The sequence below is a fragment of the Syngnathus acus genome, chromosome 10 (genome assembly GCF_901709675.1).
Source record: "Syngnathus acus chromosome 10, fSynAcu1.2, whole genome shotgun sequence".
Classification (NCBI taxonomy): Eukaryota; Metazoa; Chordata; class Actinopteri; order Syngnathiformes; family Syngnathidae; genus Syngnathus; species Syngnathus acus.
In genome coordinates, this window is record NC_051095.1 from 23414793 (window position 1) to 23439306 (window position 24514).

A 24514-nucleotide genomic window follows, 5' to 3' on the forward strand; every position below is an offset into this window, starting at 1 on the left:
ATCTGGGTGTGGTGAAATTTGTCCTCTGCATTTAACCCATCCCCGTGTGATTTTGATCCATCCCCTGGGGGAGAGGGGAGCAGTGAGCAGCAGCGGCGCCGCACTCGGGAATCATTTGGTGATCTAACCCCCCAATTCCAACCCTTAATGCTGAGTGCCAAGCAGGGAGGCAATGGGTCCCATTTTTATAGTCTTTGGTATGACCCGGCCGGGGTTTGAACCCACAACCTTCCAGTCTCAGGGCGGACACTCTACCACTAGGTCACTGAGCTGGTTAGCTGGGATATCATTACCATAATGAGGACAAAGTGAGAGATAAGTGAGAGATTGCATTATCAGAGTAATGTAGGCACTTTATCCGCGTGAACTGACGGGCAGGGTCAGGCGAAGGTCCTGGAATGTAGACCAGGGATTCCTCCACGTATCGTGACAACTGACAACCCTGGATGCGATTTTGTTTTTAATCTGTCATGCGCTTCACCTCAAACTGGTATGACTGGTGTTTTAGAATGAGGAAATAAACGGAGCACTTTATTCTGGTAGCGAGTCACTAATGGTTTTAAAAAGATTAAAAAATAACCTCAGTCAAATGAGCAACCGCTTGAGTGACAGGTTACGTCCGTGGAGAGGAACTCTTTATGGTAAATGGATGTAGGGAAGTGAGAGAGACATGAGGGGGCGGAGTTAATTGTCAAGTGACATGCTGTACGGGACAGCCTCTGTGGCGTTTAAAGGCAAAAACAAGCAGACACTGACGTTTGGACTTTCTCAGAGATCTTTCTGTCCTGTGGGTTTTGAGACAACTTAAAACAGCGGCCACCAGGAAATGCATGGCGAAACGCACACAGACAGCGATACACACATGTTGTGTCAGCGCAAGAGGAATGCCTTGAAGAGTAGAACAGAAAAGAGGTAAACGTGTGTGACTACCCCCACTCTAAATATTCAAGCACTGATCGGTATCCTAAAAATATCCCACTTATCAAAGTTGAACCTTGTACTAACCTTAAACTCACAAATGTAATTGTCATACAGTGTATGACTTTCGTGTGCGCTTTCACAACTATAGTCTTGTGTTCTACTTGTGTCTGTATGCAATAAACGTGTATTAAAATATAACAACATACTGTATAACTTGAACCCAATAGAAAGCAACAATTCAACTCCGATTGTTTGTTTGTAGTGCGAATGCCACTCCGCAACAGTGTGGGACTCTCCCTGCAGGGAACTCTGTCCTCGACCCACAGGCATGCAAGTGAACTGAGTAAGTCTAAAATTATATAGCCTTTTTCTCAAATGACCAAACTATATATTACTAAAAATCCAGCTAAAAATAAAAACGTCCAAACTTACGAGGACCATTCATTCACGTGACTAGTTGGGCATATGTTTCCTATTTGATTGAATGTTGCTTGCAGAGTGCCGCAATTGCACTTCTGGCTTCAATGTGTGAAGGAAAAGATAACTTGTTCATATGTGAATGCTTTGCAAAAGTTGTATCTGTGACTTATCTTGTTTTCAGGGACATGAGACTTTACTGACATACACAGTACAGGGTGAGCTGCCATTTGTGAGAGGAATGGGTTTGATGTCCCAGCTGTCAGGAAAGTGCAACTCAGTCCACAGCTGTTCTCTGTGGATATTGTGACTTCTACATCACAAGTACAAGTCACTTTGCTATTGAAGTGTGTGTTTCGTGGTCCGTTTTCTTATCATCTAGACAGCTGTTGTCTCCTGGACAGCTTTTGGTTTGTAGCAATGACAGAGCATGTGACCCTATCAGACTGGAGCAGAATTTTATTAGATTAGACCGACTCAGTTGCGCTCTGAGAACAAGCAATTTAACATCCAATGTCAGAAGCAGCTCAAAACTTAGAGCTTTCACGTTCAAATTCAGTCGCTTGCACATCAGACATGATGGCACTGGTCTCTGCCTCTTTGACAATCGGTGCAAAAATGAGGGAAAGTAAGGGCGTAAGACATTTTCTCATGAAGCCTAAATAGTGGTTAGAAAACACTAAGTAAATATTGGATTACTCTGATTTTACAAGATTGACAAGCGAGTGTTAGCTTTACACACATTTGCACAAAACTCTTCCATTACAGAAGGACCAAACATTATTGTCAAAACACTAATGGAAGTGACCTGGGCAGATTTTAATGGACCCTGCACATATTCAGATTTACTAAAGCCGCCCGAGAAGATAAATCTGGCTCCTTTTTATTTTATTGCCACACTGTGTTGTTCTCTTTTTTACTAATTGCTACTTTATCACATCTGTCAGTATAGAGCTGAAGTGACTTTGTGGCTTGTAAAAGTGCATTTTGGAAATTAACTTTCAAGTTATTTCAGTGACCACTGTTGAGTTTCTCTTTCTTTAACGGAAGAGAACCAACAATTTCATTTGAGTGTGAATTAAGTCATGCGACACAGGCCATTAGTGGGGACTCACAGAGATAATCTTAGTTCATCTAATGTGAAGGAAACAAGATCATGAGTCTTAAAACAAAGACAACAACTGTCTAACCTGAGAAGAAGATATATTAGCTGGTGTGAAGCCATCCATCCAATTTCTATACCACTTGTTCTCATTAGGGTTGTGGTAACTGGAACCATTTGGGACAAGAAGTGGGATTCACCTGAGACTGCTCGCCAGTTAGTTGCTGGGCAGAAGATTAGACAAACAACCACTGAATGGGAAGTCAACCCCAAAAATGTATTTACGATAATATGTTATATGTGCCCCCACTAGTCTAACACGGCATTCTTATTAATACACCTGAAACTTGATTTTACGCGCTTCGATTGCACACGACTTTCTGTCGAACGCGGTTTGGTCATGGACCCCAATTTTTTTTAAATGGATGCTATAAGGACCATACAAAGCTAAATGACTATTTGTAAACCTTAGCGCTAGTGATTTGATGAATATCCGTGGCCGATTAAAGGCGTTTGATAATAAGTCGGGCTGTTTGATTTTTATGACTGCTTTATGACAGTGTTACGGATAGCAAGGATTGTTTTTGATTGGTAAAGGGGAAAGTTTGCGAAAGCATCTCATCCACACTGTTAAAGCACATGGCCGGACACAGTAGTAGAATAAGTGGCTGCTTTATTCGCTCTTCCATCCAATTCACATAGCATCAAAATAACATACTGTTTTTTTCCATGTATAATGCGCAGAATTTAACTAATTTATTGTCCTAAAATCTGGGGTGCGCATTATACATGGGTACAATATTTATTTATTTATTTATTTATTTATTTTTTTAAGAAAATCATGGTACAACAATTTTTGAAGAAAATCTTGTCACGGATGGAGTGTGGAAAGGAGCGGGGCGACCAAGTGCAGCTTGGACCAGGGTTTATTGGAGGAACTCAAAACACAGACTTGGTAAACTAATTGTGATAAATAACTGGAACATCACTCAAATATTGGTGATCCCGTTGAGAGTCTCACATATTTCTTCGCTATCGAGTTTGCTACTGCATGCGCAGTGATACTGACCGGCAGAATAACATCCGGTTGTTCCCAAAGATGATCTTTTTTCTGAAATAATTTTACGTTTACGGACTTCAGTAACCCGGCCGGGTCATACCAAAGACTATAAAAATGGGACCCATTGCCTCCCTGCTTGGCACTCAGCATTAAGGGTTGGAATTGGGGGGTTAGATCACCAAATGATTCCCGAGCGCGGCGCCGCTGCTGCTCACTGCTCCCCTCTCCCCCAAGGGATGGATCAAAATCACACGGGGATGGGTCAAATGCAGAGGACAAATTTCACCACACCCAGATGCGTGTGTGACGATCATTGGGACTTTTAAAAAAAAAAAAAAAAAAAAGTCAAAATTTGGGTGCGTATTATACATGGGTACAGGCTTTTTTCCAGCATTGACATGCCATTTTTAGGGTGCGTATTATACATGGGGGCGCATTATACATGGAAAAAAACGGTACTCAATCCGCCTGATATTGTCATCTGCGTATTGCTTCTCTTTTAAGAAAATGTCAACAGACTTTTATGAGTGGGGAGAATTCACGGTAACGGACGGCAAACAGACCCCGTTGGCTGCCCAACAATATGCCTGATTTAAATTAATGTAACAAAGTACCCTTTCAGTTCCCTAAAAACATGCTTTCCTAAAGACTTTCTATTCAAAGCGCTGTCATGGTTAACGCGATTCTCAAACTCTGGACCCCAAAGTCTGTTTAAACTTGAGCGTTAGGTGTATAGCGTTTGTGGAATATAAATTAAGCAGCAAAATTCATTGCAGGAGGCGGCCATTTTGTCACTTTGAGCAACGGTGACGTCATTTTCAGTCGACAGCAAGTGGCAAAATGGCCGCCCCTGAGATGGATAAAAACAGGTGAATTTTACCTGTCAAATTTATATTCCACAGACAGAACATTAATCATTGTGTTATGTGTTATTACATATTACAAAAGAAAATTGGGGTTGACTTCCCTTTAACACTCAAACTTATGCCTGTGGGCAAGGTTCTCACTAAACCTAACATGAATACATTTGTAATGTGGCAGGAAGCCAGAGGGTTTTGCCAAAAGTGGTTTGAACTCTGCGGTTCCAAATCTATATTTATATATAGAATATATATATATATATATATATATATATATATATATATATATATATAATATATATATTATATATATATACATATATATATATAGAAAGCCAGTTTAAAAAAAACTTTCCTGAATATTTTTTTATTTAATTAATGTTTTTATTAAATGAATCAAAACTGTCTAAATATGCTATGTCCACCTAGTTTCAGAACTGTTTATACTCATTAGGGCACGGGGTTGTGGAGCGGAGAGGTGGGGCACACTCTGGACTGAAGAACATTTTAAAAATGTTTTCCATGTCCATAATCTTCCCAAAGTTTATTTTAATCTATTGAATAACCGTCTCTATATTTTCATGTCAAACATAGCTCAGGAGTATACAATTTGCAGTGAATTATCTGACACATTTATACACAATACAGTAAATGCTCCAGTGACCCAATAAGGAACTTCTCCGTTGTACTGTTGCGGAACATTTGTGTTTTATTGCTTCCTACATTGCCCTCTGTCGCTACAGGTTGGTTGTTTCTGTCATATGTTAAACATGAACAGAGACTTTATGTCATGAAATATTGTTCAGTGTTGCTGGGACAATTTACTTGAATCAGGTAGGACAAAATTTGGGCTAATTATTTATTTGGTAAAGATCAGCATAAAATCTGTTCTGTTGACAATCAGCAGCTCTATTTGTATGCCTCCCTTAGCCACAAACAGTGATGAACCTTCTTCAATGTTGGTGCAGGATGATTGTGCCTTTGTGTGTTGATGTCATACCTTTCTTACTCATCAGAGGACAAAGAAATTTAGGATGTGGATAAACTGATCCTTTATCTGTACCACCCAGGCTGCTCTCCCCCGCCTTTTCTGTGACCTTGCCGCCTGCCAATCCATAGCATTGCTGTACTGGGTAGATCAGCAATTATCTCTGCAATTCACACAAAAGACAGACAACATTGTCTATTGTGACACACATTCTGAGCATATTTTAACAGTACACGCACACACGCACGCACACACACGATAGGGGGAAATCTCTGTAAGGTCCCCCGCACACACATACACACACACTCATGAATTGGAGAGAGTGCTTTGTGCACTCACGCTGGCTGCGCAGGGGAGAGAGAGGCTGCTGGGTGGAGGTGGATGGACACAGACAGACGATGGGACTGCGGAGCGGAGCCAGACTAGAAACAGAATGAGACAGAATAAGAAAAGGAACACTCAACACTGAGGACTGAGGAGGGGAGAGAGTGAAAGACTAGGCAGGATAAGAATGGGAGTGCAGAAATAGGAAGGGGAAGCGGGCCTGTCCGGCGGAGAGGAAGAGAGTGAATTGTTGCTCCAGAGGTAGGAGGGAACCGATGGGATGGCATTGATCCCTGGGAGCTGCCGCCTCTTGGGCCAGATGGCGTCTTGTTGCTGCAGACCGCTGCTCCACTCCTCCTGCTGTGGACCCCTCATCAAATTTTGCCTCTCCTCCTTCACAGGTCGGTCCCAGCCCACTTGGCCCGGGTGTCATGACTTGTAGTGGAGTGTAGTTCTCTGTGCAACATGGGTAACACAATAAGCCAAGAAGGTAACATTGAAGGGCATTGTGTGTTGTTTGTGTCGTAGAAGCATGTGAGCCCGCAAGTGCGACCCGAGTGGTTCTGTCAGTGCTGTGTTTTGTGTCGTAGGATGGAAGTGAATGGGCTCTTGTCCTCTCCAACGTCATGTCGTGTTGTATTGTGTGGCCAAGTTGTGTTCTCGATTGTCTCTGTGTGAAAGCTTTACAGGATACCTTAACACTGACACAGCATGTTGATAAAGAAGGAAGCCGCTGTTGTAACAGTAATTTATTTATTGTATGTCCGAAAAAGAGCGCATCCCCAGAAGTCGGTTGCAGAGTTGAGTGCGCACGACCGGGGGATTCTCTGACGTCACCCTAAGTGTACTCTCAATGCTGTCGTATCCCCGTAAACCTACCCCAAGCCCCGACTAACATTTTGTATCGCCTGTCCCATCCCCTCGTGTTTAGAAGTAACAGTATAGTATATGAAAAGCACTTATATGTGACATACTTCTTCACAGACATCTCTCCTGCTGAGCTGGATGCCTTGTGGAGGGAACCACCATATAATCTCGGGGGGACCCACGAACACTTTTCTGGAAATTACATCATGACTGAAGGTAGGGTATGTGGTGCAGCAAATTGCATCTGCCTTAATCAAACTTGTATTTCAATATTCCGAGCAGCAAACAAACAATTTAGAAAGACACGTGACTGTGAAAGTGGTGGTGCACATTCTTCCTGCTCTTTGGAACAAATCATTGAAAGCCTAGTTGACCTCATTAGGGTCAGCTAATAGCCATCTCTCTGACGAACAGAGATAGAAAAGAATAAAACTACTCAATACTCACTCATTATTTTAAATGCAGTGTAGAAAACAGAGACTGCACTTGGATCAGAATAAATATGAATGTAGACAATCAAAATTATTGGAACAATACTAGAATAATGTTGTCGTAAACTAGTTTCCTGCCACCGGCGTATTTGTCAAGAATGTTTTTAAAGTTGTGGAAGAGGGTCTCAGTCCCACCCAGCTTCTCTCTGAAATTCATTTGTGTAAACCACTGTAATGACTTACAGATCCCTGCAGATGGTGTCACGTTGGATTTGAGATAACAGCTTTTGAGAAGAAGAGGAAAAGATGCTTGTTTTATTAACGCAGAGGGAAAGAAATGCTATCACTGTGGAATTCTGACAGGTTGAACAGAAGGTGTTGCAATTGTGGAAAAAAAAATATTTCTCTTGCTCTTGTTAATATCTATCCAATTTACCTATTTCTTTTCACATAAGATTGTTTTTGCTTTTTTTGCTCCGTGTTTTTGGTTGTACTCATGCTCTACCGCTGATGACGAAAGAATGTAAAAAGCTTGAGACCAACTTTTTTTTCTATGGAAAGAAGCAAGTGTACTCTTACACTCGTGCTTGTATTGTCACAGAACACAACATTCTGTAGATTTGAAAATATCATTCAGAGTGCCCTGAAACAACTGGCGGCGTCACCTTGCTCTTGACTGTAAAAGCGCATGTTAAACTGTGATCCATTCTTACGTCTACCATCAGGTGTAGGTGAAGATGAGGACGGCCCCCTGATGGAGTCAGAAGTAGACGCAGAGCCAGACAACTACTGGAAGAGAAAAGAGACCCTTCTTAAAGGAAGTCGGGTGACAGTGGGCGAAAAATGCTCCTCAGGTAGGTTCCTGATGCTGCACTTTATAAACCAAAGTACTCGACAGGTGGCTCCCGTGCCGCGACCAACCCACTGGCTGCCTATGTGGTTTCTGAAGTGTGATTGCCCTTTACATGATCAGACACGAGCAGGTTTCTCAGACGAGTAACATGGGAGTAAGACCCATTTCGACTTTCACAGCAAATTTAAGCAGTCAGTCTACCATGTGAAGCTGCAGACACACAATGTGGGTGCCTACCATGTGGCAAGCACACCCGGATTGAGAAATGCTGTCCTTCACTTTGTATTTTGGTTGGGTCAGCGAGTGTTGACCAGGACTTGTCTTCATACCAATGGATTCACAGACAGCCTATAAAACGTGCCCCAGAGTCATTCATTGATAGGGAAAATGTGGACTGTACTACACAAACATGAACAACAATGAAGGCTTACCCTGATCCCCTGCCAGGTCATGTCAGGAAAAGTTATCTTGACTAAATAAAACTATATGGCTCTAAGATTTTCACTTTCATACCCCGTGCTTTGCACCATAGTGGATTGACAGACCTGTACTATACTGTTCCAACTAATTAAGGAATTCATGCATACCGACAGGACACATTTACGTACCTACTCAGCATCTTAGGTCCATCACACCCTATGGTTTCTGCTTTTTAAATGGATTCAAATGGCCACACGGAGAGTCCAGTCAGCAATTTGATAGCTTTGTTATTCCTCTAGGGACTATGTTAGTTCTCACAAAGCATTTCACTGTAATATGAGCTGCCATAGAAAATCTTTAATGAACTTCTGAAAGTTTTCCTCTTGCTTGCAGACAGTAAAACCATTCCCTTTTTAATTTTAGTATGCTTTATGAAACTATAAGCTTTTTGGCTTCAGTGCTCTTTCGCAAATCTCATTTGGCTTTATGTATCCTGTCTAGAAGTTACGCTTCTTTTCACTGGACGCCGACGCTCCAGTGAGCGCCCTGACCGGGCTCTCCAGGAGGCCCTGCGCACCCGGCTCCGTGTAGTTGAGAGCAACAGCAAAGATGTCATCCAGTTATTTAAGGTGAGTGCAAAATGATACACATGAATAGATGCAGAAACATGGCTGTTAATCTTGGCCTTTGAAATCACCCAATGAGCCGTCGAATGTGTAGTATTTCACAATGCACTGTGAAATGCATTTGTCGAATCTTCTGTTCAGTTTATGAGGATGGGTCTTTGTTCTTGCAGGACCTGTCTGCACGTCTAGTGTCTGTCCATGCAGAGAAGGACAGTTTTGTCCTCACATTTAAAACTGCAGAGGAACTCTGGAAGTTTTCGACTTATCTAGCTTTAGGTAGGTTTTATTTGTTTATTGTCATTACTTTTAGCAATATTGATGTTCATTGTGGCTGTTATTGGTATTAATTACAGTCTTTGTACCTACTGCATGGCAGGTTACGTGGCACGGTGCTTGGAGAACTTCTTGTGTGATCAGTCCTTCTGGCTGGAGCCAAAATTGCTCAGCGACTTGGAGATTAGTGTCAAAGTAGATGAGGATCATCTGGCCACCCTCTACCTAGAGCTTTTACTCCAGGAAGGTATGAAACATACGCAATGCAACACACGCACGCACGCATGGAATATATAGCTTCTATAGTAAAGCCTTATGACATCCAAACAGTATTTTCATCAAAATAAATACAGTAATCCCTCGCTACATCGCGGTTTGTTTATTGCGGTTTCACTACATCGTGGATTTTTTTTCAAAATTAAAAAAAAAAAAAATTCAAAATATAACTTCTAATTTGGGGAATTATGGCATGAAAGTTGCCCACACGCCAGCAGAAGGCAGGGAGTGCCCACACAATTGCAGTGCGTACACTTGTACCTTTTTATAAAAATTTTTTTTATAATAATAAGAGTTCTAAAAACATATTTACAGTGTTGTACCTTGTTATAGAAAAATTGATTTAATAAAAGAGTTCTAAAAACATATTTACAGTATGTACACTTGTACCTTGTTATAAAAAAATATTATAATAATAAAAGCTGTTCTAAAAACATATATACAGTATGTTAAGAATTCTCCATATGTTATTCAGTCGTGCTTTGATTTGAGGTAGGGTGCTTTATTTTGAAGGCCGTTTTCAGCCGATACCACTTCATGTTTCACGTTCGTGTACATACATGTTACAGTGGTACAGCAGTCATTGACGATGTAAGTGGGTCTCCTAACAAGAGAAATGAACGATCACATATGTCTAACCTTTAGAACAATGTAGTATTGCTCCAAATGTTGGTTTACATTCCTTTAGAGCAGGGGTGTCAAATTCATTTTTTTTGCGGGCCGCATTGTAGTCATAGCTTCTTTCGTAGGGCCATTATGAGTAAATAAATGTATGAGCACCTCATATTATATACAGTAAAAGCTACAAAACAAACTGACAAATATTATTAAAAGTGAAGACATTTTGCAATTCTAGTAATGACACACGAATTTGATGCACAATTTGTCTTCGCCGCCCACATAAAATGACGTGGCGGGCCATATCTGGCCCCCGGGCCTCGAGTTTGACACCTGTGCTTTAGAGGTCGGTTTTCACGTGTTAGCACGATCGCAAATAAGCATCTTTCCGCTAACTTGTTAGCCTGCCCAGTACTTCTTGTTAACATGTTACATGCAAACATGTATAATGTTTATATTTTCATATTTTGTATAAATGTTATTTATACAAAATTTTCTGTATGTTATTTATACTATTAATGTATTATTTACATGTTTGAAACAATTATTTAATGTTATAATAATAAAATATGCACTTAAATGGTTTCATATACATTTATTGACACACACAAAAATGTACAGATGAGCGGGTGACCCTACTTCGCGGATTTCACTTATCGCGGGTGGTTTTTGGAACCAATTATCCGCGATAAACGAGGGATTACTGTACTTTGCAATGCTTAACATTCCCATTTTGCCTGACTTGGCTTCCATGTTTCACGTACATGGAGCACATTATAAGATCCTTTCTTTTACAGCAAAACTATAAAACTACCTGTTATACTGCAAATTAATACAGTTGGCATTGCAAAGTAAAACTGCCTTGCTGCCGAATTTTAATGAGATTACTTAATCTGGTTGGTGTTAAACAACCATCATCCATTTCCAAAGGACAGAGTAAAACCACTTTGTATCTGCGAGTTGTGTAAAGTGTGCATTAATGAATGAACATTGTTACAGGATCTTTCTTTGCTAAAACACTGTGCACAAGACATGACGAGGATGATGAAGATCAGCTGTCTTTCAAAAAGAATGACCTTCTAATGGTGAAGGACACGGGACAGGAGGATATGTGGGAGGGTACTCTGCTCTCCACTGGACATCACGGCCTAGTGCCAATCACTGCCACTCAGCCGCTTCCCTACCCTTTCTATCAGTGGGTTTTTCTCTATTTGAATTTTATTGAGCTACTTTATGATGCAATGTCAAATACTTGCTTAACCTTTACTCTTGCTGATTTTGTGCATGTATGTCTTTGTTAATGGCATTGTCCCCTTTGGTTAGGTGGTTCCTGCGGAATTACCCGGGCTATGCAGGGTGCTCACCAACAGACAAGGAAGCATTTGAACATCCACTAGGTAGAGAACACAGTACACACAGAAAGTAACTTTGTGGCTGCTTATTTATGCAGCAACAGCGTTAATTGTAAAATGGAATGTCATGTAAGCGCTTTTGCCTCTTTACTTTGTTGTTATTGTTAGGTGAAAGTTTGAGGGGTGGAATGGCATTGACACAGTAACTCTAATGTCCACCAAATCGTTCATGCTGACTTTTTGTCTTCTCTAAACACGGCAGTGACAGGTTCGTGTGTAGCGGTGGTCGACTACAGTCCAGTGGTTCAAGATGAGCTCCAGCTAAATCAAGGAGACGTTGTGGAGATTCAAGGACTACTTGTTAGAGGCCTTGGCGTCTTCATTGGAAAACACTCCACCACTGGTCGTACAGGCTTCATCAACAAGTCCCACGTCAAGCCTCTGGACACCATGTCCCTGTAAACAGAATTAATCCCATTGCACAGTATGGCTTGAAATGTAATGGTCTGATGCTGATGTGTGTCATTTTCATTGTAAAGCACTTCATCCTTCAAAACCACACCCTCCTGTTTTATCTTGCTTATCTTAATGTTTGTAGCATAACTGAACTCTAGACAGGGTGGAAAGCATGAGAACATCCGACCCACAGCTCTAATGAGAATGTTGCCTTTGTTTCTCTTGTATAGTGAGACCCATTTGGTATTTCTGACCGAGGAGGAGCGAACCACGCTCGCTCAGACAAGACTGTTTAACTCCGAGTCGTGTGATGGCAACCTAATGGAAAGGCTCTTCTCATCTGACATCAGCTCGATGTACAGGCTTGGTAAAGCTCAAACTCATCACTAATGTTGGCTTGTAAAGTTGTCACAGAGTAGATGTATTTTGGTGTCAATCTTTATGAGCAGGAAAGCTTGCACCGAATAAATGTCCATGTCTTTTCAGACAGGCTGGATGAGACTGACTTCATGTACATCAGGAATCGGCCCAAACGTGGTAAACCATTACTTATTTGTGTTTTACACATTTATTTGGAGCCATTATTATGACTTAAATGTTTTTGCTAACATCAATTTATTGCAGTTTTTACTAGAATTTTAACATTACCATACATAACCATAATACCATACCATAATACATAATACACCCAATTAATTTTCCATTTAAATAAAACACAAATACCGTAATTTTCGGACTATAAGTCGCTCCGGAGTATAAGTCGCACCAGCCATAAAATGCCCAAAAATGTGAAAAAAAACGTATATAAGTCGCTCCGGAGTATAAGTCGCATTTTGGGGGGCAATTTATTCGACAAAATCCAACACCAAGAACAGACATGAACGAGCAACAACAGGCTAAACGATACGGTATGCTAACGTGACAAACACAAACGAGGAGCTGAGAACGGGCCTGACGTAACATTCAGTTATTTAAAAAAAACTATTACATAAATAACACGTTTATAAAACCATCTGTGTCACTCCAATTCATTAAATCCATCGATCGTCCTTTGTCAACAATGCCGTGTGCCGCGCCGCAGTTCAAATTATTCCACAGGCCCATACAACGATATATAAACTATATTTTAAATAACTATCACATAAACAACAATATTATCAAACCATTTGTGTCACCTCAAATCATTAAATCCATCGATCAAATTTCTCGTCCTTTATGTCATCCTGGTGACAGAGGACATGTCCAGAGGATATGGCGCTTTAAAGTGTTAATTACTGTATTTGATTTTTTCTCTCTATTTTTCATGTTTTGAATATGTTCAAGATAAAGATATCAAACCATGTGAAGTGATCAACTATACTAAAAATAACATGTGAAGTGGTCAACTATACTTGTAAGTAAGTGATGTGTTAATGATCAAGTAAACATTTGTGAAAAAAAACATATATAAGTCGCTCCTGAGTATAAGTCGCCCCCCCACCCAAACTATGAAAAAAAACGCGACTTATAGTCCGAAAATTACGGTACACAGAAGTTGACCCTAACCCTAAACTCATTGTTGGATTATTTTCATATTGTCAAGTCCTAAAATGTAAGCATTTTTATTTTTTTTTTACTTTGCATGTTCTTAGTGACTTGCAGATCTCATTTGTGCATGCATGAGGACCAAGTGAAAAAAGGCTACCAAACGACAAGTGTTTTTTATGTTAGTGTATAGGTGAATGCCCAACTGTACACCGGCGTAGAGCACCGAGCCATGGGCGACTTTGGACTGGGAAAGCCAAAAAAAGCCACGGAGCTCCGCTGAATTTCAAGCAATGACGCGGTCGAAACTGGCATGGATTGACGGGTCGAAGCTTACAAAAAATGAAAATAATAGACTCCAAAAAAAAGTAAAAATGTAAGGCGAGTGAGGGGAACTAGAAAAACGAACGTAGAATGTGGGTCGTCTCTCCGGCGTCGCTGAACACACCCAAAACCTGAAGCAATCAATCTGATAGTGACACACCAGGTTATGAGTCTATAAACTATAAATGTGACTCATTTATAGTTTCTGCATATACTTTAGTTGAAAATAATTAAGGTCTGTAACTGTTTTGTTGCCTTGGTGTACACTTGACACATAGTTACTGTGTCGGTATGTCTTTACATAACACAGTTTATAAAACCGAGCATAACTGCTCGACAAAATCTGGTGTCATGTTTTGAATATGTTCAAGATAAAGATATCAAACCATGTGAAGTGATCAACTATACTAGCTCCAGAGGACACTCCAGGAGTGTTATATACGCCGTATATAAAGTGGGTTGCGTAATTGACTTTTTTGTACTTGTTGGCATTAAAGGTTGGTTCTGTGATTGACAAACAGCTGACCCATGACTTGATATGCATTCCAGCCCCTTTTGTAACAGTAAACAGGATAATTGGTAGAGAAAGTGGATGGACTGATTATGTGGCACTCCCATATATGTAACTACCATGCTGTCACTTCATTTGTGTTCTAACAATAATCTTCCTTCTCAGATCACAAGGTCCCTGCAAGCACTCGTCAGAGTGTCATGTCGGACAGAAGCGGCGGAACGCCCCCGTACCAATCCTCCCCCCGCCCATCGCTATCGCACTCATCACCTGGTGTGTCACTCTATCAGTCCCACAATTCTCTGACACAGGAGGGAGGGTGCCTGTCCTTCACTGTAGAAGACACATTCAGAGAACTCAGTGAATTCCAGGAAGATCTCCCTCTCTTCTTGGAGGAAAACATTTGGGAGGGGGACGAATCAGAAGCTAGGGATCCAACGTTGATCCTGCTAAACCATGACCACTTCCAGGTCAGCAAAGTTGCAATCAAGTCACTTTGTCAAGATGTAATCTGTGACCCCTGTGCGATCTGATGCATGCATACGCAGTAGGTCGGCCATCTTGGATTGCTAACTAAGGCAGCTACACTAGAACATGCAATGGTGCACGTTTGTATGATCTGATAAGAAACATACACATAGATCCTATGAGGCTATTATATTTTCATCATCTAGAGAAGATGAATGACAGTTTAAGTTCTATTAAAAGACTACAAGGAAAGAAATTAGGGGTGGAAATATTACGAAATCCCCACGTTCTATGAAAAGAATACACAGAAGATTGATTCGAGTTTGAATTAGAAAGAAATACCAAACTTTACCTATATTACTAAAAGTGTAGTTGCCATAGTTAGTGAGCCAAGATGGCTGCCTTCTGTGCTTGCGTGCCTCAGATCGTGCAGGGTTCACAGATTGTGTCTTGACACATTTCATTTGTTTCAAGTCAGGTTCTAAAAGTTGTTTTAGTTCGCTTCCATTTCATGGCAATAGTTTTCTCTCTTACTGAACTAATCTACAATGTGTGACAAGTCAAATTTGCCAACACATGACTTGAGATACTTCCAAGATGGAATTGTAATTGATGTGGTGCCAGTAAATCATTTTCTACTTGTACATTAAAAGCTGCTAGGAGACTGTGTGTTTGTTTTTTTCCTCCTAGGAAGACTTCCTCCCCATGTATGACCTCAAGTATTCCTTCCTGTGGGTGACCTTCAATGGAAAGGGCGAGAGTGAGCTCTCAGGTCAGCTTGAGAGTGTCAGGGAGTGTGCCAAGAGGATGGGGATGCACTGGGCACATAGGCGAGCATGTTTCCTCCTGGGAAGACTCTGCGCCAGGAAGCTCAAGCTATCGCAGGTCATTTATATTCTAAATACATAATCCATTTCTGGTTTTATTGGTTGATTTGATTGTATCACATACTGTTCCTCATGTGATTAGAACTTACTCATACGTATGTCAGACTTACCTTAGGTCAAAGTTCAAAATCTAATGAAATCCAATACAGGCCTTTTGTGACATACTATTGATGAGTTGTTTATTGTCATTTAGTGTTTCATACAAAAAACTTTCCCGTCATAACATTTCTGACATGCAGACACACTTTTTAACACTTTCATAGATAATGTCAATTAAATGCACATAATATAACCAATTATTGCTGTGTGCTGGCCAATATATAACGTAATTGAAAATGCACACGTTTGTTTTATTAATATGATGATAAACAGTCTGATGTTCCCTCATAACCAAAGTAGTAACAATGCTTGGTATGTTTTGGTTGTATGTATGCTTGGTAAGAAAAACAAGAAAAGGAAAAAGAAAAACAGTTCAAACATGTTCTACTGTATACAGAGACACACATTTTATCTTCCTACATTTTTATGAAAACGTTGTTTTAATTAGCAAGTTTTCATCATACACATTTCAATATCTGAAATGGATTGTGAATGTTGCAAAGTGTTTCTGACAATATCCTCCCTCTTCAGGCTCGCGTGTACTACGAGGAAGCTCTGAGTGTTCAGGTGGAAGGCTTCAGAGACACACCGCTGTTGATCGCTCTCCTCACTAACCTCACAGCCGTCTACCTGAAGCAGCGGATGACTGATAAGCTGCCCCTCACCCTGGAGAAGGCCAGCGCCATGCTCCTTTGTCTTCCCAAACATACCTACACATCCTCCGATGAAATTGAACTGCTCAAACTGCTTCTGAGGAGATCAATGGTCACAGGGGATAAATATCTGGAGGCCCGTGTGTGCTACCTTATCTCCAGCCTCTTCCTGCTACTAAGGAAACCTGACGATGCTCTTCCCTTTGTTGAGCGCCTCCAGTTCCTCTCCTCAACTCTCTCGGCCAACGACGGGCTTTCTGTAGGACCTCTGGACCTCAATTGGCTATTGAGTTTGCTCTATCATCGGAAATACATGCCTTACCTGGTGTTGGCTTCCCTGAGTCTCGACTCAAGACAAGACCACTCGCTCCGTGACTCCTTCCAGAGGATTGAAAGGTTTATCAGGAACTCAGCTCGCCTGAACCCATTCTGGAAGGAGGGAACCTCGCTGCTTCCTGCCCAGATTGTGGTTTACCTCCTGCAGGCACTGGCTATAGCTGAGAAAGAGGGGGACTTAAAATCGCAGCGGGACCTATGTCTGGGCTTGGCCTCAGTTTACCAGCAGTATGGTGCTCTTGATAAGGCTGTATGCTGTGCTCAACGAGCAGTGGAGACGGGAGGCTTCATCAATGAGGAGGAAGCTTTTGAAGCCTCTGTGTTGCTCAGCTGGCTGTTGGTTTTAACAGGCCAGGCTGAGAACGCTCAGGGTGTCCTACAACCACTGCTTATATCACTTCAGGTACAAAACCACTCTAAAGTCATGTTTTGTTTGCTCCTTCCTTTAAAAGTACTCTGATGTCTGTTTTCATGTCTAACCACTTTGCAGGGATCGGACAGCTCTACTCAAAGAGGTGTCATCCACAATCTCTTGGCTTTGTGTCTGAGGCAACAGGGCTGTGTACCAGAGGCAGGCTGGCAACTCCACTCGGCCTTGGTAATATCCCGGGAAAGCGGAAACCAGAGGAATCAGGCCCTGGCACTAGCCAACCTGGGCTGCCTGGCACTGCATTCAGGGGCATCTACACTGGCAGAGCATTTCTTGGTCAGGTCAGATATCCTCCCAATTTTAGACTACCGTATTTTCCGCCCTAAAAGGCGCACCTAAAAACCTAAAATTTTCTCAAAAGCCGACAGTGCGCCTTATAGGCCAGTGCGCCTTATATATGGATCAACTGATGAATTTGTTGATCCATACTGGTTGTACACAGTGCTCTGCCAAAATGTTTCAGTACGTTTTAGTACGACTAGTAAATTACAAGGTCGCATCGCTTCCCAGCATTACGGCAACTGTAGTCAGGGGGCGTCACCGAATAGCTGTTGTACCCGCGAGGCTATTTCATGTCAAAATAGGCTGCTCTGTTAATGTTTCGAGTAAATCTACTGATCGATATGGAAGGGAAACATAGGTAAGTAGTACCAATGCGTTAGATCGAACTTTAGTCAGTTCCGATCATTTTATAGGAGATCGTTTGAGAAACGCGATTGTTTACACTTTGCTGAGGCTCATGGGAGATTGCGAGCTGAGGCTCGTGAGACTTTGCGGATGGCTAATGCTATTGCGATAGCTGCTATACGTACCAGGCTATTTCATGTCAAAATAGGCTGCTCTGTTAATGTTTCGAGTAAATCTACGGATCGATATGGAAGGGAAACATAGGTAAGTAGTACCAATGCGTTAGATCGAACTTTAGTCAGTTCCGATCATTTTATAGGAGATCGTTTGAGAAACGCGATTGTTTACACTTTGCTGAGGCTCATGGGAGATTGCGAACTGAGGCTCGTGAGACTTTGCGGATGGCTAATGCTATTGCGATAGCTGCTATACGTACCAGGCTATTTCATGTCAAAATAGGCTGCTCTGTTAATGTTTCGAGTAAATCTACGGATCGATATGGAAGGGAAACATAGGTAAGTAGTACCAATGCGTTAGATCGAACTTTAGTCAGTTCCGATCATTTTATAGGAGATCGTTTGAGAAACGCGATTGTTTACACTTTGCTGAGGCTCATGGGAGATTGCGAGCTGAGGCTCGTGAGACTTTGCGGATGGCTAATGCTATTGCGATAGCTGCTATACGTACCAGGCTATTTCATGTCAAAATAGGCTGCTCTGTTAATGTTTCGAGTAAATCTACGGATCGATATGGAAGGGAAACATAGGTAAGTAGTACCAATGCGTTAGATCGAACTTTAGTCAGTTCCGATCATTTTATAGGAGATCGTTAGAGAAACGCGATTGTTTACACTTTGCTGAGGCTCATGGGAGATTGCGAGCTGAGGCTCGTGAGACTTTGCGGATGGCTAATGCTATTGCGATAGCTGCTATACGTACCAGGCTATTTCATGTCAAAATAGGCTGCTCTGTTAATGTTTCGAGTAAATCTACGGATCGATATGGAAGGGAAACATAGGTAAGTAGTACCAATGCGTTAGATCGAACTTTAGTCAGTTCTGATCATTTTATAGGAGATCGTTTGAGAAACGCGATTGTTTACAGAGGGCTCGTTGGTTATTGGCTAGTGGATGCATACCGCAACCCTAGTCAACCTCAGTTTGATGCAGTATAGCTTCTATTTTATGCGCCTTATAATCCGGTGCGCCTTATATATGGACAAAGTTTTAAAATGGGCCGTTCATTGAAGGTGCGCCTTATAACCCGGTGCGCCTTTTAGGGCGGAAAATACGGTACTTTCTCCTGCAAAAGTGTATACACCCCTTCTCAATAATCAACCAAGTATGTATATCAAATCACTGAGTGATCACTTGCTGAAAAGTATGTGCTCTGGCAACAAGTCTTGCTATTTGAAATTTTCAAGTGACTTAACTGTTAGTTGTTATTCCAGATCTCTGCGACTTTTTGAGGAACTCTGGGAGAGCCCCACAGATGAGGAGCATGTGCAGACCTTCCTTTGGTTGGGGAGGAGCTACAAAGACAGGGGGCAGAGTCACCGCGTCAGGGTGTCTTATGAAATGGGATTTCTAATGGCACTGCATGCCAGAAACCTGCCCAGTAAGTATGAAGACGAATCAGTGAACATCAATATAAACCAATTTTACATTGTACACGCTTTAGTGAACAAAACTATTGAACACTTCACAGTCTCCTAATGTAATTAAATGTGTTGCATTCAAATTGTGCCTTATTTACTGTGTAGGTCAGTTAGTGGTGGCCAAGGTGCTGAGTCGGCTCTATTCAGACCTACTGCTTTACGGCCAAAGCATCGTCTATTATGAACACTGTGTGTCAGTAGCCAGGGAGCTGAAGGATAAGAGACTTGAAGGAGAGTACCTTGAAATCTTAAGCAGCCTCTACCTCTCACTAAATACTGAAAGGTGACTTTTAATTCTCATTCAGCTTTCCACAACCTGCTTTTTTTATGGTAACAGACCAAAACGTTTTTCAAATATGTGGTACAGATCATCTCGTAAGTCTTTGGATTACACCAAGCAAAGCCTGAGGATTTCCATTGATTTAGGCAAGCGAGAAGAAGAATCTGAGTCCTGGTTGCAGGTGGGAAGAATTTATTATCTCATCCAGGAGGACGAGCTGGCCGACATGTACCTGCAGGTGAGGAGGGCTGCTAGCAATATGTTTGGATTGCGTGATGGTCACAAGGGTCGGACGTTTTGACAGTTTAAGTACATATCTGCATATTTTGACAGTTAAAAAAAAAAAATTGTTAGGCTGGATGTTTTTCGTATAATAGGGATTATTTAGACAAGTGCTGAAGATAATGAATTAACATTTTAATGAGGAAACATTTAATAATTTATATCACAGACCTGTGCAAAGCCACGCCAAAATCACAAAAGCCAACTTGAGTCGCTTTAAAGCTCAGATGGTCGAAAAAGAAACCAAAACTGCTATAGTGGGTGGGTCTGAATATTAGTGTTAAGTTTTTGTTCCAAATATTCAAAGTTTAAATGCCTTTAATATCCTGTCCTCGCTATAACATATGAGCTAAATTAAAGCTAGACAGCGAGCTGAACTGGAGAGATGATGCAAGATGTCTGCATAAGTATTTTTTAGATTTTAATAGAAAATCTTGACATCAACATTTGGCAGATTATTTTTTCCTCAATAGGCTATATCACATGAGCCCCTGATACTTCCTGCTTTACATTGCTTGCGTCAAAATAAAAGCGTGTTTTTTTTTTTTTTTTAAATAAAAAAAACGAGTGAGAACAAACAACTTGCTTGAAAGGCAGGCAGAACAGCCCATTTTAACTCCTTCCCATAAATTTCAACTATCTATTTTAACTGGGCCAGCAGCGGTGAAAGGGGACGTATCCAGCGGATCTTGATTCTTTTCAATTTTTGATGAAACATTAAAAATGCTGTTGGTTATAGTCAGGATCAGCGTAGCTCATATACTGATCCAATATATTGTAAGATCCAATATAGTGTAATAATGGAAATCAGTTGTACTGTATGAACATAAAGCTGTGATTGATAGGCAGCAGTGAAGACGGCCCTGAGAATGAACGACCCCCATTTTTCGATGAGCATCTATGAGGAAGCAGGGGACGTCTATTTTAAAGGACACAGGAACAGGATGGCTTCAGTGCCTTTCTACAGGGTAAGTAGAAAACACAATCTGTTTCAAAGCTGCTTTCAAAATTCCCAGATGTCTGACATTGATGGTATATTTCGGGCTTTTTTTCTTAAACAGGATGGCAGTTTACCATTTTCCCGAAGTATCAGAGACACCCATTCAGAGTTCCGCTTGTTGAGTAAACTAACACAGCTCTTAATGGACCAGGGGGAGCAGGAAGAGGCTCTGCAATATGCGACACTAGCTGTTGAAGTAGCTAACAAAACAGGTACAAGCAAGGCCACTGAGTTTGTACAGGCGAGTTACGACTTATTTTTGCAGGTGTGAATATGAATGAGAGGACAGCCTACCATCGACTGGCGACAGTTTACTACAACCTTCAGCATTATGAGATGGCCGAGAACTACTATCTCAAGTCCTTGTCTCTCTGTCCGCCCGTCATGGAGCACCCAATGGAAGCGCGCTACTACACTCAGGTCTACTGCAGGCTGGGAAATCTCACGCTGCACAAGCTCAAGGTACTACGTGGACAATGGCACAAATGTTTCCCTTGTGCAAATTCTGGGACAAGCATTCACAGTTCTGTAAAATTCAGTTTGGTGATCACACTGGGGGACTGAATCAAATTGAAATCTGTTAGAAAAATCTTAAATCAATATTTTCTTGAAATCTTTCAACCCGAGTCAATAATATAATACTCCTAGAATCAAAACAATCTGCAAAAAGTCTTCATTGTTTAAAACGCAGGGTTTAAAACTGGGGAAACCGTTGCAGGGTAGTTTGGATTTTTTGCTGACATAAGATTTGGCAAGAATGCACATGATAGAGTATACAAAAAGAGTCTCAAAAACTGATGACCAAATGACACTGTCCGTCTAGCTCTTTCTTTCTGTATGTGACTGTAATAAAATTTCAGTATACACCAATGATAGGAACCGAGTCCTGCCTCAAATAGCGGAAATCTGCGAGTAATCTACCACACCTAAAGGTTTACTACTTACGTGTCTATTAGACAGGGCTTTGGCCTGAGCATGCATGTGTGAGTTTTTCAGCAAATAACGTAGGATGGGTTAGAAAAGAAAACTGAAAATAGGTGAATTCTATAAGAAATAGCCCAATAATTTGGAAAGCCTTGGAAAAGTGAGTATAGGTTTGACCAAAACATCAAAGATCTAATTAGACTTGAAACTCTGACTGCGCTCCACCAAAATACGGGACCGCAGTTCTACTTAAGTCTTTGAATTCTTCACGCAGTCAACATAGCAGCCTTTAGTAGCAGGGACTTTTGTACGATTACAATTATTTCATTTGTTATTTCAATTACCCTAATACAATTATTTCATTTGTTATATATTTCAATTACCTTAATTCATTGTTTGTCCAGTCATTAGCACTGTCAAGTCTAAGTACCATAAGACATTATTTTATACACTGAAAGAAGAGGAGAAGACAACCAGTATTCCTTTTGCTTGCGAGGAGAATTACGTAGAAGGCCCAGTTACAGTCCTCCACCAATTCTGGACTCCTCTTCCGCTATCTCCTCTTTTTATTTTGGGTTGCCCTGGTTACAAGAGGTGTTGCTACACTAAAGGGAGGGGAGATTGTGGCTGTAGCAACGCTGATTTAGCCAACTAAAGGGTGTTGTGTGGTGCGAGGCCTTGGCCGATATGCGACCCCAGCAATGCAGAGTCAGTCCTTAGTTGGTTGGCATTCTCGTCCTAGGCTGCGATCTTCAAACGTGCTGGGTGCCGTGTCCCTGTAAAACAATGCTCTAGACTTTCTTGCTAAGTATCACACAATAATAATAATAAGTAAATAATCAGATACCTCTCGTGCATACACTCCAACAAACGTAAAGTTAAAGTGAGATAACTTGCATGAAGTCTACTTAAACAAACATTGAGTAAATATGGGATAACTTAAAAACTGTCCCGGTCAACAACAATTTGTGAATAGAAACTACAAGGTATAAAAGAGAAAGAACTTCTCTTGAACTAAACAAAGAACAAAGGTGTTCTGTTCATAACTAGTGAGGGCCTCTCACAGATAAGAAAAGGAAGGGAGTCTAAGAACTCCCCAGAGCTAGACAGATATGTTGGCTTGAGCGAACATATGAGGCCTCCGGTTCAGGCCGACCAGTGCTTCTGCAAAAACAATTATTCCAACAAGCACACTTTGAGAAATTTACCATGTCCCCGAAAATACTCTGTTTTGAAGTTCCTAGATAGAGGCTTCACAAACTATTCTTTTGGATTGTTTCTTGATTTTGGATAAACCATGTATTTTTTTCTTGTCATGCTTCCTCACCAGGATTCTTATGATGCATTGGGTTATTTCCTCCTTGCTCTGGCAGCTGCCCTGGAGGATCAAGCAAACGCCGAGGCCCTGTACGTAGTGTATATGAAGTTAGCGGAGATCCACGGGAACCACATCCCTGATACTCAGCTATGCCAGCTGTACAGAGACAGAGCCCATAGCCTGAAGAGAATTCTTTCGGGAGCAGAGGACTCTGCTGTGAACCAGGAAATTGGAAAGGATACAGATGAAGTCTGTGGCAGTGAACCATTCCCAAGAAATTGTCTGATGCAAGTGGATACCGACAGAGGCACTGCGATCAGAAGAGTGGATGACTACATTCCTCCTCCTGACACAAACAATTCATTGGTTGACATCCCTGCATTTACTGCCAGTCAGTCTTATAATGAGAGTATTTTGACTGAGTCCTTTGACACAGCCAGGGAGCACATGTCAGACTCATGCAGCTCAACAGACACTGTACAAACTTCCCCCAAACAATTAAATGGGGATGATGATTTGTCCAGTAAAATCAGTCTCTATCCTGAGAAAGAACTGGACATGGCTCCACATTTTGACCAGAAAGATCCCAGCAGTGGAGATACCCTTTCATCCTAAGTGGATTCACGTGAGCCTCCACGCAAAAAAAACAAAACTCATGGCACTTTATGTTCCTTATTTCCCTTTTTCTAGACACGTGTCTGAGCCAGTAAAAGGAATGCAATGTTCTAACAAGATGGCACTTATTTATAGAATGAGACGAGAGTTCTAATTTGCTTTAAATGATGTGCCTTTCTATGATACAGTTGGCATATCAGAATGTTGTCACAATGATAGGGGTTTTCTATGTCTTTTATACTTCTGCGACATGTCTTATAAGATTATGTTAATCAGAGAAAGAATACATTTCGACAGATGACAACATTAATAAATTATTTTGGGCAATATTGACACTGAGAACACGCAAGTAATTTCTTTAGTATTTGTTTCCCTAGGATACTGTTTTTGCATTACTGCTTGGCTGAAAGGGTTTACGAAGACCTTTGAAAGAAGGGTACTGCTGTGGAAACAAGACAAATATAGTGTGTAAACAAATTCCAACATTGTGGTCTTGCAATAAAAAGAAAATATTGCACGATTATCCGCATACCTCCCAACCTTATGGGGAAAAAAAATTGCACTGCAGCCACAATAAAACCATAACATTACAAAAAACAATGTAACTTTGAATTTTTTAGAGTATTGCAGTTTTAATTGATTGTTTTGACGCAGCCGGCAACTCAAAATTGACATTTTCAAAACAGATGCTACATTTTGTTTGCAAAAGACAATACCTGTGCCAAACCATTTAAGA

General features: G+C 41.2%; 1 protein-coding gene across 4 annotated transcripts; it reads left to right on the plus strand.

Moving 5' to 3' along the window:
- The first annotated feature begins 355 nt into the window (after positions 1-355).
- Positions 356-24120, plus strand: sh3tc2 (SH3 domain and tetratricopeptide repeats 2). 4 transcript variants are annotated; one of them, XM_037261710.1, is made up of 24 exons: positions 356-912; positions 1184-1264; positions 6074-6162; positions 6657-6755; positions 7696-7824; positions 8745-8872; positions 9040-9145; positions 9246-9389; positions 11036-11231; positions 11360-11433; positions 11651-11846; positions 12075-12211; positions 12331-12381; positions 14369-14673; positions 15362-15556; positions 16189-17049; positions 17137-17357; positions 19153-19319; positions 19465-19642; positions 19727-19877; positions 20767-20889; positions 20983-21133; positions 21187-21383; positions 23176-24120. In XM_037261710.1, the coding sequence occupies exons 3-24, from the start codon at positions 6138-6140 to the stop codon at positions 23776-23778; spliced, it is 4437 nt and encodes a 1478-aa protein (XP_037117605.1). In that variant the 5' UTR covers positions 356-912; positions 1184-1264; positions 6074-6137; the 3' UTR covers positions 23779-24120. The 4 variants fall into 4 exon arrangements, with proteins under 4 accessions (XP_037117605.1, XP_037117604.1, XP_037117601.1 ...); XM_037261709.1 differs by lacking the exon at positions 6074-6162; XM_037261706.1 differs by lacking the exons at positions 356-912; positions 1184-1264; positions 6074-6162 and adding an exon at positions 5683-6073.
- Positions 24121-24514: the final 394 nt, after the last annotated feature.